General features: G+C 52.3%; 1 protein-coding gene across 4 annotated transcripts in view; it reads right to left on the reverse strand.

The window, feature by feature from the left end:
• Positions 1 to 4,176: 4,176 nt before the first annotated feature.
• NDST1 (N-deacetylase and N-sulfotransferase 1) overlaps positions 4,177 to 18,389 on the reverse strand; it is a 59,077-nt gene continuing 44,864 nt past the window's right edge. For all 4 annotated transcript variants that reach the window (XM_042949188.1, XM_042949203.1, XM_042949196.1 and 1 more), the window contains exons 7-15: positions 17,713 to 17,841; positions 16,706 to 16,888; positions 15,258 to 15,354; positions 13,905 to 14,028; positions 11,340 to 11,514; positions 9,109 to 9,279; positions 8,347 to 8,456; positions 6,558 to 6,660; positions 4,177 to 5,347 (exon numbers count right to left, since the gene is read on the reverse strand). In XM_042949188.1, coding sequence (XP_042805122.1) covers positions 5,228 to 5,347; positions 6,558 to 6,660; positions 8,347 to 8,456; positions 9,109 to 9,279; positions 11,340 to 11,514; positions 13,905 to 14,028; positions 15,258 to 15,354; positions 16,706 to 16,888; positions 17,713 to 17,841 — 1,212 coding nt within the window. In that variant the 3' untranslated portion in view covers positions 4,177 to 5,227. The remainder of the gene's footprint in view (positions 5,348 to 6,557; positions 6,661 to 8,346; positions 8,457 to 9,108; positions 9,280 to 11,339; positions 11,515 to 13,904; positions 14,029 to 15,257; positions 15,355 to 16,705; positions 16,889 to 17,712; positions 17,842 to 18,389) is intronic.

Genomic DNA, 18,389 nt, shown 5'->3' on the forward strand with positions numbered 1-18,389 from the left:
GGTTCTCCAGGAACAGCCAGTGAGCCCAACTTCCTCCATGTCCCTCAGAGACGAGGGAAACAGCATCAAAGAGTAAAATGCCTTCTCCCCAGTCACCATCCACAGGGTGGCCACACTGGCTGTGGTGCAGACCCCCTGGATCTCCACCCCTCCCCTGCAGGCCTTTCAAAAAGTTCAGAGAGACAAGACAGACATGACCAGTGCATACAAATAGAACCCCACTTTATTAGCAGTTAGTTCGAGATTGTACATTAATGGAGGAAGGTTCCCACTTTTAACACAACCCAAAACGGCTGGTTCGAGAGCCCTGATCGGGTGAGCTGGGTAGCATCCCCTCTCCCCCCTCTCCCCACCCCACACAAGGGAAGGAAACCTCTGTCTGCTCCCCTAGTGTGCCCCCCACCCTCTCCAGTCAGCCCTCTCCTCTCCCCAGGAAATGACATGAATTTCATGCACAAATTACAAAAGGAGCCCTCTTGCTTATAATAAAAGCTAGCACAGTCATAGAAAACCCTCTCCTCCTTCATTCTCCTCAAGGGCCAGAGAGAGGAAGGAAAGAGGGAGGGATGAACTCATTAGGATAAAACACAGCCAGAGTCTCCCCAGGCCCTTGACGATGACCCTTCACAAAGCCCATGCCCATCCCCTGTGGGAACTAAAAACATCTCTGGCTGTCGGAGCTGGCAAGGGCAAGCCCTGGGGGGGCAGCCAGCCCGGGGCTGCAAACCAGGCACCCGGCATTGCCTTGAGGGCAGGGGCCTGGGCCCTCCACCCTCACTTCACCTAGAGCAGACCCGCTTCCTTCTTTGACATTTGAAAACCCCTGCTTTAGCCCCATCTGCTCATGCTACAAGTGGGGAAATGGAGGCCCTGGGAGGAAAACTGTCACGCAGCTACTAAATGTACCCAGTTGGGACGAAATTTCACATCTCCTGCCTCCAGCCCAGTGCTCTTCTCCTCACACCACAGCTTGGGGGAGGCAGTTCCCCAGCTAGGCCCTTCCCTGGTGCATCCCCGGGGCCTGGCTCTGCTCCAGTGCACACAGACCATGGGCCTCTGGGAAGTAAAAACCAGGAGGCCACAAAACAGAGAAAGAGGGAGACAGAGAGAGAGAGAGAGAGAGAGAGAGAGAGAGAGATTCTATTTGGTGCCGTGTGGTCCATCGCCAGGATCAGAGCAGGTAGCACAGGGTTTTCTGAGCCAGAGGCATCTCCTTCCCAGAGGGCCCAGCCTCCTCCCCCCGGGGGGCACCCAGGGCCAGCTGCAATGGCCACCCCCTTGCCCTCCCCTGAGCTCCTGGAACCCCATCTAGCCCTTCTGCCGGTTTGGCACTTGGTACAGGTGACGGCAGAGGGGCATCTCAGGCCGGGATGAAGTTGTCGAGTCAGCACAAAAGGCAAAAATCCATACGGCCTGAATTCCCCTTGACAAGACAGGGGCTGGAGGAACATATTCTATGACACCATGAAGAAATGATCCAGCATGTGGGACTCGGACAGGACAGCAGGCCTGCTCTCCTCAGAAATAACGTCATTTAAAAAAATCAAAGTGAGCAGAGAGAGAATTTTTCAGCATTTCAAGAGACTGAGCGACAACCACAGTTATAAGGTACCATATATGCACCTTGACAGGATCCTGATTCCCAAACCAGGTATGAGTTACCTGGGGGACAAGTGAATATAGACTGAACAGCGGATGTTCTTAGGAAATCACTGCGGTCTTGGGTGTGCTACAGGCCAATTATGGAGGACAACGTCCTAACTCTTAGGGGACCCAGGCGGAAGCGTTTTGGTAAAGTCTCATGATATTTGCAGCAACTTACTTTTAAACTAATTCAGAAAAAAAATGTACACGCACAGAGAGAGAGAGAGAGAGAGAGAGAGAACAAACGCGACAACGTGTTCATTTGAAATCTAGATGGAGGGTACTGGGTGTTCAAAATAAAATAATTGGCAAAACATGTTTTCACTTGCTCCTTTACCAACAAACCCACGGGGGACCCCTCCCCACTGAGACCACCAATCTCTGGGGGGTCAGCCTAGTTTTCCTCCACTGGGAACAGACCACTGCTCCCTCATCTGGGCCCCGGAGGCGCTGGCCCTCCGACGCACAGGCTTGGAAGAGGCCCATCTTTAAACTTCAGGCTCACCCTCCGAGCACAAGACGCCTGCACTACGGGCGGCTCTAGAACCCCAGGTGACTCGGGCAGCTGCAGGTGACCATGACACCTGTGCCCTCCCCCAGCAAAGGCTCGTGGAAAAGATGGCAGAATGGATGGTGGAGTCAGCTACATGACTTAAGCTATTTCTCTTTCTCCCTCTCTCTCTCTCTATTTTTTGGCCAAACACAGTGAATTATCGAACATTAAAGATGCTGCGATGCTGTACCCATTTGCGCCTCTCGTGTGGAGGATCTGTGTGCTCGGTAGCTGAGAGCCCCGAGAGGGATTTATCTGTCCCCCTCCCCAATATCCACAGGTCCTGGCAGTGGGTCCACAAGAAAGATTCATCAGTGGGAAAGGAAGTCGCAGTGACCAGACAGACCTAGAACATGGGGCAGGTCAAGTCCCTAGCCTCCCAGAAGGGCCTGGACAAAATGCTCCAATATTTCCTCTGCTCCCACAGGGTCCCACAGGGTCTCAAAACTGCCCCCTCCTTCCTGGAGCCAGAGGCGGAGAGAAATGGAGCTGCCTGCCCTCCAGGCCTTCTGAGCTCCCGGAGGTGGGAGCAGGCATCCAGACACAGAGGGTACATTTCAACAGGTGGGAGCTGCGAGCTCTTCACAGGCCACGGAGCTCGAAGGTGGGGGACGACGCTGGGGTGTGCACTACGGAAGACCCTGTCCTGCGAGTCTGGGCCGTGGCACCAGCAAGCGTTCACAGGCGTACAAGCAGGCACGCCACCCTGTCCTCAGGCACTCTGTTCCTCATCCCCGGCGGGGTCGACACTGCCCGGGGTTCCCAGGCTCAAAGGCCCCGAGGAGAAGCATGATGGGAAGGCTTCTCTCGCAGGACAGCGGACCCACACGCAGCTGTTCTGCTGAGTATCCACCCAGGGAAGAACTTGAAAAGAGGGGACGGGTTCAGAGCTCAGCCAGACCCGGCCCCCCGCACACTGGTGAAAGACCTCTTAGGGAGAGCAAGGCAGGACTGCAAATGCAGATCAGGAACTGAGAAGGCTCAAAGGCACCCTGGCTGGGAAGGAGTGGTTTGTCCCCTATCCTGGAATGACCACGGGTGTGACTGAGGGAGGGACAGGAACCTGGCACAGAGTAGGGTCCCAAGGATGGGCTCAGAGGCAGTGTGGCATTGGAAGAAGAGCACTGGACCCAGAATCAGGAGCCTCAGATTCAGTTCTCAGCTCCGCGTGCACCCAGTTCTGAGACATCGGCCAAGGAGGCCGCCTCCCCTTTCTGGACCTGTTTCCATACCCGTCAAAGGACCCTTCCAGCCCCAAGATGCTAGAGTCTTCCGAACAGGACAAGGCGCTCCAGAAAGGGATTCCTGGAGGTGGGCTGGAAGCTAACCTGGCAGTGGGAGGGGCTGGGGACAGGTGCCCAGCCTTCATCACTTCACATTGTTAAAGAAGGGGGTAGGAGCAGACCCTAACCAGAAAACAGCCCCGAGATCCCATGGTCTGGGGTGGGGGGAGGGGGGCCTGGAGACAGTTCAGTGGGTCCCAGCGGGCAGTCCGGCTCCCAGGGCAGCTCCCAACCTAGCACCATATGAGGGGGAGGAGACAGGCTGGCCTTCGGCCCTCCAGCCTCCCGCCCCAGCCCTGCTGTTGCCTTTGGCCAGAATTCCTCCAGGGTCACTGCGCTTCACGAAGCCAGGTTTCCTGGAGGGAGTAGGTCTCTCCTGTTCGTCTCACCACCTCAGTTCACCCGCGGTAGCCCCAGGACAACCGCGACACTTGGGGGAGGAACAGAGACCTCTCCAAGGGACACCTCCAAACTGTCTCCTGGAGGCCCGGACATATGAAGACACACGCCCTCCTCCATCCTACCATCCCATTCTCTAGCACTGAGATGTGACACTGGGGCTTGCCACCATTTTGTATGACTGAATTAAAAATAAACCCAACCAAAAAAAATAGAATATATATATATACACATTATATATATATATATATATATATATATATATATATATATATATATATATATATAAAACACAGTGCGACCCCAGCACCCAGGGTATAAACTCTGGCACCAAGAAAAAACAAAATATTAAAATACTTTAGCTTCTTAGTATTTGGGAGGGGGTTAAGGGGGTCTCTAGGAGCCCTTGGCCACAGGTAGCTGGGGCAAAGCCATGGACAGCAGTCTCACCCACTCTGCCCAGTGTCTGCCAGGGGCCAAGGTTGGGTGGGCGTGGGGACAGCATATGTACATTGGGACATGTATACTGGCAGACTCCTGAACCGCCTCAGTCTTTTACCACAGGAAACACCACACGTCATATCCCAGGGTGAGGAACAGGGGTAGGGAGGCCTGGGTCTCTGGGTCCAAATGGCATGGCGGTGCCCTGGGGTCCTGAAGAAGGCCCCAAGGACTGGGTGGATACTGTAGGAATCAGCGATTCTTTACCCAAAAGGGAAGGTGAGATGTGAAAGTATTAACCAGAATGTGTGCGGAGGTCCGGAGTTCTCTTGAGGTGGCCACCCCCACATCCAGCCTAGTGACTCTGGGTCCCCCGCTGACCCCTCTGAAGTGCCTGGCTCAAAACAGTCAGGGAAGCATCCAGTCTCTCTCCCTGGTTTGGCAAAAGGCCCAGCTGGGCTCTTCTCCCTATTGTCTGGAGGACGGGGAAAATAGGGCAGCTAATACTGAGGGGATACCCTGCCCGGGGCAGGGAGTGATGGGATGACGGGGAGGGTGTGGTTGGTAGAACACAGTGAGGGACAGAAAAGAGTCTCACGGACTCCCTCCTACCAGGAAGTGGCCTCCCCCCAACAGGAAGTGGCCTCCCCATGGAAGGCTGTGAACGGAACGGACCCCTGGTGGCTAAGGAGGTCCTGTAGGCCACAGACCCGGCACTGGATGCTCTGAAGTGCCTGCGGACCTGCCTGGGCTCTTCTCCTGGCCCCGCCTGGGCCTCAGCTGAGTATTGCTCATAAGTGCTTGGCCAGCCCAGGCCCAGCTCCCCACTCTGCAGGTCAGTCTGGCTCAGCATGCGGCAGGCCGTCCAGGCCATCGCAAACGTTCAGTCTGGCTGAGGTGGCCGTGGCTACCTGGTGTTCTGGAGGTCCTCCCGCAGCCAGGTGGGCAGTGTCTGGCCCATCTTGTACAGCAGCTTAGAAAGCTCGATGTTGTGGTCCCGATAATAGTCCTTCAGGAAGGCGCGGGACTGGAACGGGAAGGAGAGTTCAGATCTCAGTGACGCGCTGATTCAAGAGGGATCCCTCCCCACCACTCTGTCCGCGTCCACCCATACACCTTTCATTCACAGTCTTTCTGAAAATGGTAGCTTCCAAGAGAAAACTCATAGGGCAGGGCGCCAAAATACAATTACACAAGGTAAAAGTTCTCGTGATAGGGAGAAAAGAGAGAATTAATTAAAACCAGGGCAACTGAGAGTCACAGCGTGCAACCTCTCCCCTGCATCCTTTGGACACGCCATTCTCTCCTGCAAGAATAGGGATTCCTCTATGCCCAGGTCCGGTGTCACCCCCGTCCTCACAGGCCCAACCCTAGAGCCCCTCCCCACCCTTACCCCTCCCCCCGCCCCATCAGCTTCCAGTGGCATCTCCGTGTTCTGAATTCCCACAGTACTTGTGTGCAGCTCCCCTGCTGCGTGAAGCACTTGCTGGCCTGCATCTTATTGGTCTGTGTTGACTAGTCTCCCTCCTAGACTAGGAGTTCCCTGAAGGCAAAGCACATGTCTGAATCATCCTCAAAGCCCACAGCACTCAGCCCTTGGCAGAAGGTAATAAATACTCACTTGACTAAGCCATTCCTGACCCACCATGTCCTAGCTTCTATTTCCTCCTTTTAAGAACACCATCCAAGGGGCGCCTGTGGGGCTCAGTCGGTTAAGCATCTGATTCTTCATTTGGGCTCAGGTTATGATCTCACGATTTGTGGGACTGAGCCCCACGTCGGGCCCTAGGCTGACAGTGCGGAGCCTGCTTGGGACGCTTTCTCTCCTCTCTCTCTGGCCCTCTCCCCGCTCTCTCTCTCAAAATAAATAAATAAGAGAACACCATCCAAGAAATGCCAAGGCCATTAAGGCGCTGAGCACATGGCCGAGCGCCTGGGTGGCTCAGTCGGTTGAGCATCCGACTTTGGCTCAGGTCGTGATCTCACAGTTCATGAGGTCAAGTCCTGCATTGGGCTCTGTGCTGACAGCTCAGAGCCTGGAGCCTGCTTCGGATTCTGTCTCCCTCTCTCTCTCTGTCCCTCCCCCACTCACACTCTGTCTCCCTCTCTAAAAACAAAGTAATAAACATTAAAAATAAAAAAAAGGTGCTGAGTGCATGGTAAAGGGAAGAGGGGATCCCCGCCAGCCAGGGACCCCCTCCAGTTACCCAGCTGCCACAGGCAGTGCATCCACTTACATCCAGGTCCATCTCTGGGTATTTCCGGCCTTTGCTTTTGCCCAGACACTTGGTTTTTCCTCCTTCGAGCAGCTGGCACCAAAATCCTTTCTTTGGATCAAACCTGTGGAGTTGGGGAAAGCCTATGGATGGGAGCTGGCCCAGCCCATCCCCCTCCCACCTTAAGGCAACGTTCATAGACCCCAGGAAGGGCAAAGCCTAGACCATGAAACCCACTACCCCAAGCACACTCTGGAACCCACAGAGAGATGTGTGGGGCTGGTGTTTGGATCCGCTGGCCCGAGTTTTGCCCTTGGGCTACACTCAACGCCCTGCCCCTTCTTCCTAGCAGAAGGCAGCTCGCATGTTCTGAGCCTTCTCTTGTCCTGGTGGAGCAGCGTGAGTCCGTCCCTTCAGCGACCCATAACAGAATCCCAGAGGATCCTGGGAAATCTTTTCTGAGCATTCTCCTACTCAGGGCTGAGCAACTTCACCCAAGAACCCAACAGGGAAAAAAAGCTTCGTGGGGGATTTTTGTTGTACTTAAGCATGCTCATCACTGAGAAGTTCTGGCTTTTGGACTAAATTTCAGAAATGGCAAAGCAAGATTGCCTTCAGGATTCGAAGTCATGCTGGGCCTTCGAAGGCTTTTGTGGGGGAGAGATGAGATCTGAAGCTGTCAAGGGGAGGGGAGGAGGCATGCTGGCATCAGAATTCAACCCCAGATCAGGAACCATTCGGAGCTTCTTGGGCATGAGAAGAGCCAGGAAACAGAATTCACATTTGGTGAGGGAGACAGGGGTTTCTGGATGGGTCACAGGGTAGGCATAGAGGAGGAAGACGATGATGGAGAGGATTTCTGAGCATCAGTACGTGCCAGGCACTGAGCTATGAGTTCCACACGCATGCTTCGTTCAATACAGTGACCCTTGGGTGGCAGGAATTATCACCTTTGTCTTCAATTTACAGATGAGGAGAGTGAGGTTTGAAGGAGCGAAGACACTTGCCCGAGGTCATACAGCTAAAGAAGCAACAGGTCTGGGATCCTAACCCAGGCATCTCTGATGCCATAGCCCTCCCTTAGCTGCTGTTCCTGTCTGCCTTAAGGTGACCTTCTTTACCTTCAACTTCCAAGAGAGTGAAAAGGAACATTCTTACCGCATGACCTTCCCAGAAAGGTAGCCAGGGAAGGTGACTTTATTCCTCCCTCTCTTGAGACCCACCCCCCCCCCCCCACCTCCATCCAGCTGCATGAGTCATGGTCTGGGACATAGCACTAGGAGACACGACTCCCTAGCCCTGAGCTCCTGCAACACAGGCTGGCACCTACTCAATCTGGGGAGGGCATTCTCAGTGCACTTGTGCCAGGTTCTGAGTGAGTGGGATTATGACCCATCACCAATACTTATAGTTTCCTTTTCCTGAAATTATAACTAAGTCAAAATCTAATGCTAAGAAACCCTTATGGGGAACTGGGGCTGCTTAATGGTAGTCTAACTTACTTCAGTAAAAGATTCTGAAAATGTTCAGCACAGACTGAAAAGAAAACCCCAGGGTTGGGACTGACCAGAGTAGAACATATTCATCACCTCCTTTTTTTTTTTTTTTGAGTTGATACCTTTATTAATATGACCCAGGTCATATTAATATTAGCTTTTCTGCTAGACAGCTATCAGGGATATGCATGCTTCCTAACACTTGCTAACTCTAACTAATCTGTGTCTCTTCCATAATCATTCAAGCCTTTGGCTTTTTGGTCCAGGTGTCTGCTCAGAAAATCACCCTATCGAAAAGCCAAGGCAACACTCACGCCAAGGTTTTGTGGTAGTCAATAGTGTTGGTCACCCCAAGGAACTTTTGCACTGTGTCCATCACTTTGGCGGGTTCTGTTCGCAACAGTTTGCCATCCAAGACCAGAATCTGGAAGAAAGAGAAAAAAGAGAAGGATGATATGGGTGTGTGTTTACTCTAGTGGCAAATAGGTTCCCCATCTTCTGGTCAGCAGCCACAGTCACAAACTGGGGACTCTGCACTCTATAGCCTCTACCTTATCTTCCACTTCTGAATGGCAGGTGTCCCCACGCCTCAGTCTTCTACAGTCCAGCTCTCTGCCAGCTTCCCTGGACCAATGTCATCTCCTAGAGATGAAGCTATCACCCAAGCATAGCTTGCCCCTCACAACCCTACCACGCACCTCTCTGCCTCTCATTCTCTTGCATAAACCCTCCAAGGGTTTCCCTAAAATGCCTGTGATCTGACCCTGCCTACCTTTCCGACCAGGCTCTCACTACGTCACCATATCCTTCTCCTCCTCCGAGGAAGGTAGCCCTACCTCAGGGCTTTCAGAGTCCCCTCAGGGACATAGAGCCCATTGTAATGGGACAAGGGCTCAGGGGATTCTCACACATCAGCCTTGGGATAATAAAAATGAAACCTTGGAAGACCCCGAAGGTCTAGCTCGCCAATGAGGGCATATCTGGCCCTGAGACTGACACGAGATTTGAGGCTCTCTGCCAGCTGCCACAAGCCAGTACTGTGAGCGCCCTCCCAAGGGTCAGGGACAGGCAGCTACCTGGTTGGCGTGAAAGGCGCTGAGCCAGCGCTCAATGTGGGTGGCGTACCAGCCGGGGACCAGGCAGCGGTTCTGGAGGGCACGCAGCTTCACGGACGCGTCAGGCCCAGCCGTGATCACCTCGTGAAAGGTGTACTTCAGGGCCACTGGGTCGTCATGGGCTCGCTGGTGCTGTGTGCAAGGGGAGAGGGTCAGAATGTCACATGAAGGCCACAAAGGAAGAGGCTTTCTTGGGGTGGCAGCCGTGGAGTGGCCAGAACACTCTGGACTAGAACCAGCAGCCATGGGTTCAAGTTCTGGCTCTGCCTCTCACTGCTCTTTGACTTGGGGAAGACATGGCCCTTGGAGCCCTAGCTTTCCCATATTTGCAAGACGGGAGTTGGACTAGATCAGAGTTTCCAAATGTTGGTCTTCTGCTCACCACCTCTCGGATTTCTGCCATATCCACAAACCGCCTGCGTGTGCCAATGTCAATATACTTTTGATTTACATCGACTCATCTTTCTTATGCACATAAATCTATTTCAATATAAAACTCTCTACTGCCTCCATAAATAGACAACCAGAATCAGTTGTCACATAAAGAAGGTAATCATTCATAAAAGCAATAAAAATAAAGCAGCGTTCTCAAATGCCAGCCAGATACAAATGTCTGCTACAGGCCCTGGGCCCGAAGCTTGTGTTCTCTTTGTTGAAAACAGAGCTTAGCAGTGTGAGAAAGGACTGAAGAGACATTTACCCCAAACTGAGAATGTCTCCTTTATAGAAATCAGACGGTTTTAGGAACTGAATATGTGTGTCCCCTCCCCCGAATTCATGTGTTGAAGCTCTACCCCGTAAATGTTAGTATTTGGAGGTGGGAACTTTGGGAGGTAATTAGGGTTAGATGAGGTCATGAGAGTGGGGCCACTATGATGGGATTAGTGCCCTTATAAGAAGTCACACCAAAGAACACTCCCTCTGTCCTTTCTCTCTCTCTTTCTCTCTCTCTCTCTCTCTCTCCCCCTCCCTCCCTCTCTCTCCTCCCCCCGCCCCCACCTCTGCCCTGTGGGGACACAGTCAGAAGGTGGCTATCTGAAAGCAGGAAGAGCGCTCTCACCAGGGACTGAACCCGCCAGCCTCCACAACTGTAAGAAATACATTTCTGTTGTTTAAGCCCCCCAATCCATGATATTGTGTTGCGGCTGCCCGAGCAGACTAAGACAGGACTGGGAAAGAATCAAAACGGGGAAAATGCCATGTTTGAACCACCTAAAACAATGTCCTGGGCCCTCAGCATCCAGAGATCAGGAACCTGCCCACTAGGGGTAACTCTCATGAGCCCCCACACCCACACTGAGACTCATATACATCTCAGGGTGGGGAGTGAGAGAAGGGGGCCCTGTGGGACCAGAGAGCACGTAGGGTCTATACCTGCTGGCTCCGTGGACACACCAAAGCCCCAGAGAGGAAGTGGCTGGCCATTTGAAGAACCCAGACAGACAGGCTCAGAGGGTGGCAGGGAAGTTCCCAAAGTGGCCAGGCCTGAGGAGGCCATCCAGGACCAGCTGGTGGACCAGCTACCCACCCCCCATACCCTGGCACTGGATCACAATCCCAGGAAGATTGGCAGGCAGGGGAGGAAACCCTCAAAAGGCTCAGGTCTAAGCTTTCCTGTCAGCCTAGTGGAATGGTGCTCGAAAAAATTAAGTTAGGTCATTGAAGTTAAAGAAAGTTCTAGTTCTTACATAGTCAAGTAGGAGGTAGGAGTCATACCCTCTCTGGCACAGACAACAGTCCGGGTGAATTCCTTACCTGATCTGGTGTTTGCAGCTTCTGCCATGAATGGGGAGTCCTATGCCTTATCCTTCTCTGAATTCCCCCCCACCCCCTCCAGTGCCCAGTGAGGAGGCCAGTTAGTATGGTCACTGCTCAGCAAACCTCCATTTCATTAGGGTGGAACCAGCCTCCACGTCTCATTGGTCAGAATCAGAGGCAGGAGCCACGATGAAGCTGGGAGGGTGGCCAGGTCACTGCCAGCTGGGATGCGTCGTGGATTTCTGCCTGTCTCCTCTACTAGGCTGGAGGCACTGTGGAGGAGGGGCTCCATTCTTACCCACCACCCTGTTCCTAGCTTGGGCCTGACACATAGTAGGTGCTTACTAAATGTTTGTTGAATGAGTGAGTGAGTAGCTGCGTGGTGGACAGAGCCCCGTGCCCCCACCCAGGGCTCCGCCCCAGCCCCAGCTCACCTGGTACCAGGAATAGGCCCGGTCTGCTGGGTTGATGAGGATGGTCAGGACCTTGGCCTTGGGCAACAGAGCGGCTGCCCGCCGGGGCGCCACTTCCGAATCAAAGTAGTTGGCGCTTTTCTCAAAGTAGAAGTCGGAGGTGGTGTTGGAGGGGATGGGGAAGAACTCCATGTACCTGCAGGAAGCCCAGACAGAAGAGCTCACAGGCAAGACTCATGAGGGGGGCATGAGAGAGTGAGGTGAGGGTCACTGGGGGTAGAACTTCGAAAAGCAAGCAGAGCGCAGTGATCCCACGGACTCGCTTCTGGTAGGGATTCTGCAAACACGGCCACTCGGCAGTCTCCCATTTTCGAATCCACTCCTTTCCAGGGGGGACCTTGGAGTCAGGAGGATATGAAGACTTACGGAAGTGATATGGCTTGTAAGGCATGGGATGGGGGTCGCGTCTTTGAACCTAAACAAGATGCTCCCAGTTAAACTGACAGGGCCTTAACTCCCATTGCCTTGAGGGGGAGAGCTGGGACACCTCCAACCCCAGAAAGGGCCAGCATGGACTGGAGGAGCACCCTTAGCTGCCCCCAGAGTACAGGGTTTCTTTCCTGACCTAGAACGGCACTTTCTAGGCTGTCACTGTGGACCAGGAGACAAAGAAAGGGGGAGTGTGTCACCTCCTGCCAGCCACACCCTTCCCCGGCCTCACATAGGTCAGCCTCATGGCTTTCCAGATAAACCTCCCATATCTCACCCAGAGTAATGTCCACGCCAGTCCTTTGGGACCAGCTCTGAGTTGAGGACATCTTGGAAAACTAAACCAACACTCCAGACCCTCCCGGGGGCATCTACTCAGGCAAAATAGACGTACAAACACAGGGGTGCCTGGGTGGCTCAGTTGGTTAAGCATCTAACTCTTGATTTGAGCTCAGGTCATGATCTTGCGGTGAGAGCCAGCCCCACATTGGGCTCTGTGCTGACAGCAGGGAGACTGCTTGGGATTCTCTCTCTCCCTCTCTCTCTGCCCTCCCCTCACTCCCGCTCAAGCACACTCTTAGTCTCTAAATAAATAAATAAATAAATAAATAAACATAAAAAAAAAAAGAAGTACAACTTCAGGGGTTCATGGGAGCCAAAGCCCAAAGACCCACCTTAGGTGAGATTGTAGGATCCCTCCTGTATCCTGTGAGACAGGGTTTCTCCAGGGAGGTCCCAGGGACGCCTTTATCAGAACCACCTAGGAGCCTGTGAGATTCCTGCACCCCACCCCATACCTACTGACAAAATCAAAATCTTGGGAATGGGGCCGAGGAATAGCTAGCTCCCTCCTATTTCTGAATTTTCTTATTTATTTCTTTTTCTTGTTTGTTTGTTTGTTTGTTTGTTTTTTAAATTCCAGTTCATTAATATACAGTGTTATATTAGTTTCAGGTGTATCTCTGAATTTTCTTTATGAAACAGCATCTGTACACCCACCATTGTCTGTAACACCGAAATTGAGAAAGCTCTGAAAACAGAGCCTTCCCACCCCCCGCCAACATTTGTAGCAAAGCCATTTGGCAGCAAAACCTGACTTATTAGTAAATATTCACAGAGTTTGCTATAGACACATTAACTGATGTATGTGCTATTGGGGTGCTTGCTAATGGGGTGCCATCCCAGACCTGCTGACAGCGTTGCTGAATATATGGTGTCGCACCATATTACCTCCCTAAAATCCGAAGAAAGGTGATTTCCAGTGGCTACAATGGGTTTTAGACAAGAGACAGTAGACACATTAGAGATTAGAGGTAGGCACGTAGGTAGGTAGAGAGAGAGAGATGATAGACAAAAGAAAGAAAAATACAAAAAAAAACCCCCAAACAATGCCCATAATCTCTTCGCCCAGGTAAACCACTGATGTTAACATAATAAACAAGAGTAATGATACACATATAGGGTAAGAAAAGGCAAATAGTGGAGAAAGATACACAGTGAAAGACTCAGAGTGTAAGACTCTCCCCACATAGGCTCCACACCCCGCGGTAACCTAGGCTCCACACCCCGCGGTAACCTCGGGTGACGGGTTCTGGAGGGAAGCTGCAATTTCAACCACCACCTCTCCAGGCAACCCCCCAAGGGCTAGCAAGCCCCTCTGAAGGGCTCACAAGAACACCGCCCGGCTCCACTGTCAGAGAAACACAGTTGAGAAGGGCCAGCTCTCAGGTCAGAACACTTGGATTTTAGCCCCTGCTCTGTCCTCAACTCTTGGGACCTTGGACAAGTCCCTATAGGTCCAATGGGACGCAGGATGTTTGTCAGCAAGCAAGGGCGGGGTTGGCTCGGACTTCCAGCAGTCTCTGACCCCAGGCGATAATGTAAAGGGGCAAAGGGCTTCCTCATCAAACGTCCCAGCTGGTGACAAGGTGCCAACATCATGATCCAAGGGTCACTGAGCTTTGTCCCTGTTTACAGGAACTTTGGCTGTGGGCGAGTAAGTGCCAGCTGCTTCCTGCTGTGACCAGAGCAGACCTCCTCCCGGGTAGTCTCCGTGACTGCCTTCCCATCCAGCTCTGGAGAGAAAGGGCCACTCACCAGTCGATGCCTTTGTGATAGTTGTGGCCATTAAAAAACTGGATCTCCTCAAAGGTTTCTGAGCTGGGGTAGTTGCTGCTGAGGTCTGGGTGCATGCCCAGGAACAGGTAGAGGGCTGTGGTGCCTGCAGGGACAGAAGGCAGCTGAGACCAGGGCCCAGCCCCCAAACACAAGGAAGGAGCCTGGGATCCTAGGTTCTGAATCCAGCTCTCCGTGCCTCACTGGGAGATCCCGGGAAAGTCCCTTTCCTTCTCTGGGGCTTAGTTTCTTCATCTATATGATCAAAGGATTTTATGAAACCCAGGATGGCAAATACAAGGCATGCATGTGGGTATCCCAACTCCTGCATCCACTGTAGACATCAGTAATCCATCACGGCCTTCTAAACACTAAACAGGAACTTGGCCTCAGAATCCTTCCAACCCCTGTACTCCAGCAGCCATGCCCAATCCATTAGTGTCTTCCCATAATCCCAGAACTAGATGGTTTCCAGTTCTGGGCTCTATCCTCTGACACTCGGGAGGAGCGCAGAGTAAAGGGAGCTCCAGATCCTGCAATGTGTTGATGTGAAGAAGTTCTTGAAGGGCTAAGAAATTTGGCTCAAATGCCTTTTCTTCTGGGTGCCCTTCCCTCACTCATACTCTCTTGCCCACTTGACTGTACAGGACCTACTCCCTCCTTCAGAGAACTCATTCCTTTCCTGTGTGTGAGTCTATATGGTTTATACGCTAGGAGGAGACATCTTGAAAGAGAAGGAGACTATAAGGGTTTAGTTTAGTTAAGAGTAGAAGCTTCGGGGGTCATAGAGATAAGGATTCAAGACTTGAATCGGTCATTTCCTAAGTGAATGTGTCGGGGGAGGGGGGGTCACTTAGCTTCCCTGAGTCTCAGGTGTTTTGATCTATAACATGGGAGGGCCTATTCATGCCTCAGAGTGTGTTTGTTGGCAAAGACTTAGCAACCATACACTGCTTCTCCCTCTTGCGCCTCTGGCAGACATGACTAATTGATTCCAGTCCTCTTTGTACTGAACCAGTTTTTCCTGCCATTGCTCAAATTTGCAGAACAGCTGATCTGGGCTTCTCTGCCTAGACTCAGAGGCTCCAAGGAAGACGCAGAGAGAGCTCCCTGAGGCGGTGGTTCGGGACAGGTAGGAAAATTCCACGCCCATCCTCCACCCCCTCCCCACTTCCATACTGACAGGCAGTTCGTGTTCATCCCAACTTCACTCCCACTTCCTGGGAAAGACGGGGAAGATGACTTGGGAGTGGACTCAGGGCACGGCGGTCCCCCAAATTCTGTGGCTGAGACAGCAGGCAGTGGGGGACACCGGCCAAGAGGAGAGAAACTTGCCTGTTTTCTGGGGGCCAATGATGAGGAGCTTTGGGAAGCGGTCACATGTCTTCTCCTTGGACCAGATGTCTTTGTGGCGTTTATCCTCACAGGGGTCCTAAAAAAACAGTGGAAGGAATGTTAGGGGGGCTCCAAACCCAATGAATGGACTCTCCTTGCACATGGATATGTGGCTGTCACAGTGCTGCCAGGTAGAGTAACTACACATGTCCTTGTCACATCCCCAGCTCAGGACACTGAGCTGCAAGCAGGCAGGGACCACTTCCGGTTAGCCCTAGTTCAGCCCAGTGCAGGGCACGTAGCAGGAGCTCATGAGCACTTATTGAATTTAACTGGATGAGCTGTGTCTGAACCAGGGGTCAGCAAACTTTTTCTACAGAGTTTAGTAAATCTATTGGTAAGTGGTTAGTAACTATTTTAACCTTGAGTACTATCTGGTCTCTGTCACAACTACTCAACTCTGTTGCTGCAGCATGAAAGCAGCCATAGGCAGTACTTACGAGAATGGGTGTAGATGGATTTCAATAAAACTTTATTTACAAAAACAGACTTCAGGCCAGATTTGGCCCATGAGTCATGGTTTGTTGACCTCTGGTCTGAACTATGAGACCGCCATCAATTCCAGCTTAGCTTCTGTGTCTGGATTTTCACAACCCCCAGCGGCCTACGTCCCCAAGAGCTGCCCCCCCAAAACCTTCCCATCAGTCCCCTTTCCTGTGGTACAGAGCCTATGAGCATGAGAAGGGGCATAAAGGACTATCTAAGAGTCTAAGCAGGACACGGGGCACCTGCTTGCCTCATTTGATAGAGCATGTGACTCTTGATCTCAGGGTTTTGAGTTCAAGCCCCATATTGGGTGTGGAGATTACTTAAAAGTAAAATGTTAAAAAAAAAAAAAAAAGGGGGCACCTGGGTGGCTCAGTCGGTTAAGCAGCTGACTTCGGCTCAGGTTATGATCTCGCGGTCCGTGAGTTCAAGCCCCGGTTCGGGCTCTGTGCTGACAGCTCAGAGCCTGGAGCCTATTTCAGATTCTGTGTCTCCCTCTCTCTGACCCTCCCCTGTTCATGCTCTACCTCTCCCTGTCTCAAAAATAAATAAAACGTTTAAAAAAAAAAATTAAAAAAAAAAAACAAAAAAAAAACCTTAACTAGGTCAGGCAGTTATTTTGACCCCCACTTGATCTACACTGTGTTCCTTTACAGTTTTGTAATGCTTTTTCAGAAGGTGTGCATGAGTGTGCATGCATGTGGGTCTGTGTGCGAGGTGTGTACACGCGTGTGCGTGAGAGCAAGCAAGTGTGCCCGTGCTGGTGAGCAAGTGTGCGCCTGAGTTGGCACTTGAGAGAGAGTACGAGGGTGTGGGGGCCAAGCCCGTGTCTGGAGTGCGTGCCTGTGAGTGGCGGGCATTCCGTCTCTGCGACAGGACACCTGGGCCAACACCCCACCCACCTGCCAGAGCGGGTCCTTCTCCTCGGAGAAGATCTGGAAGTACTTCTGTGCCAGCTGCACGGGGGGCAGCGTCTGCAGCCGGAGGTTGGTCCAGGAGTGCAGGAAGCGCACCAGGTGCTTGAAGGTGTACAGGCCCAGGCGGTCATTGCCATAGTTGGACAGGTGCGTCATGAAAATGCTGATCTGCTCCAGGGGAGGGGAGGTGGGAGGCGGGGCTGGTCAGCACCTGAGGCACCTCCACCCCACTTCTGACTCTTCCCGTCTTGCTGCGGCTCGCAGACCGAAGCTGCGACCAGTCCGAGGTGTACTGGCGCCATTAAGAAACTCGCCGTGTGACCTTGGCTGAGGCACAACCAGGTGAATCCAGGTCTGACTGACCACCAACTTCTATAACCCTGAAACGGGAAGCTGACCTACTGCGCAGTCACTGGGTGTTCTTTTATATTTTTTTGTGGAGTGTTCATGGAAAACAAGGAGTACTCAGTTACCCCGTAAAGCCGAATACAATTACCACTTAACATCTACTGAACAGTATTAAAGCACGGATGGTTATTTCCATTTTATAGGTAAGGAAAGAGAGGGCCAGAAAGTTCAGGTGAACAGTTCAAAATATATGTATCATATTTTACGTATGTATTTTACGTGTGTATTACACACATACGTAGTTTGTAGATTCATGATTGACTATGTATATTAATATACAACATTCGTGTATTTATACATACAAAGACTGGAAGGAGAACGTAGACAAAAATTCTAACACTACTGCCTCGAAGTACAAGATTATGAAAGGGAAAAAAAAAAAAAAGACAACTCGGATTGCCTTCCCAAGGTCATGCAGCAGAGCAGGGACAGAGCCAGGGCCGCAGAGTGGGTTTCCCGACTCCTGACCCTCATACCTGCTTCCACCCCCTCCTCTCGAGGCCCAGGAAAGCCAGCCTCGGTGGCAGACACGCCATCCGGCAGCCGCTCCCCTCACCACCAGCCAAGGGCTACAGAGCACTCACAGGATTGAGGAGCACGGTGAGAAAGAGCTCGCCCCCGTTGATGATCTTGTCCAGCTCGCTGGAGCCACCAGGGTACTCATTGTAGAAGATGGTGTGCGTGAAGAGGCCGCAGGTCTGCCGCGGGAGGACCTGGGATGGGGAAGGGGAGAGCTATGGCATCTCCAGGCACGGATGGCAGAGGACCCTTCCTCAGGAGAACGGCCAGGTGTCTCCTCGTAAAAGGCAGCCTCTTGTGTGACCACACAGCCCCCACTCTTGGGGGTCTTCTCCCCCAAAGGCCACGGGCCTGTGCCATTTTACACACTTCATGCTATTCTCCGTTAACAAAATGAGCAGACCCAAAAGTAACGGAGACAGGAGAGTGAGAACGTCTGTCCAGAGAGGGTCCCCTTCCGGTCACACCTGCAACCCCCTCAAGAGCACTAGAACCTGCCTGGGAGTGCGCCCAGCCCCGCACTGGTTTCACTGCCGAGTCTCTGTCTCCTCTCATGAAACTGGACTCCAAGAGAGGAGGAAACTCGCCTGTCAGGTGGTCACCACCTCATCCCCAGAGAAAATATGAATGCCTGGTATCCAGAGGTCAGTGGATGGATGGATGGATGGATGGATGGATGGATGGATAAACGGACGGACAGATGGAAGCATGAATCTGGCCTTCCCACATATGCCCCATTTGG

Source organism: Panthera leo, chromosome A1, assembly GCF_018350215.1.
Source record: "Panthera leo isolate Ple1 chromosome A1, P.leo_Ple1_pat1.1, whole genome shotgun sequence".
NCBI classification, from domain to species: domain Eukaryota; kingdom Metazoa; phylum Chordata; class Mammalia; order Carnivora; family Felidae; genus Panthera; species Panthera leo.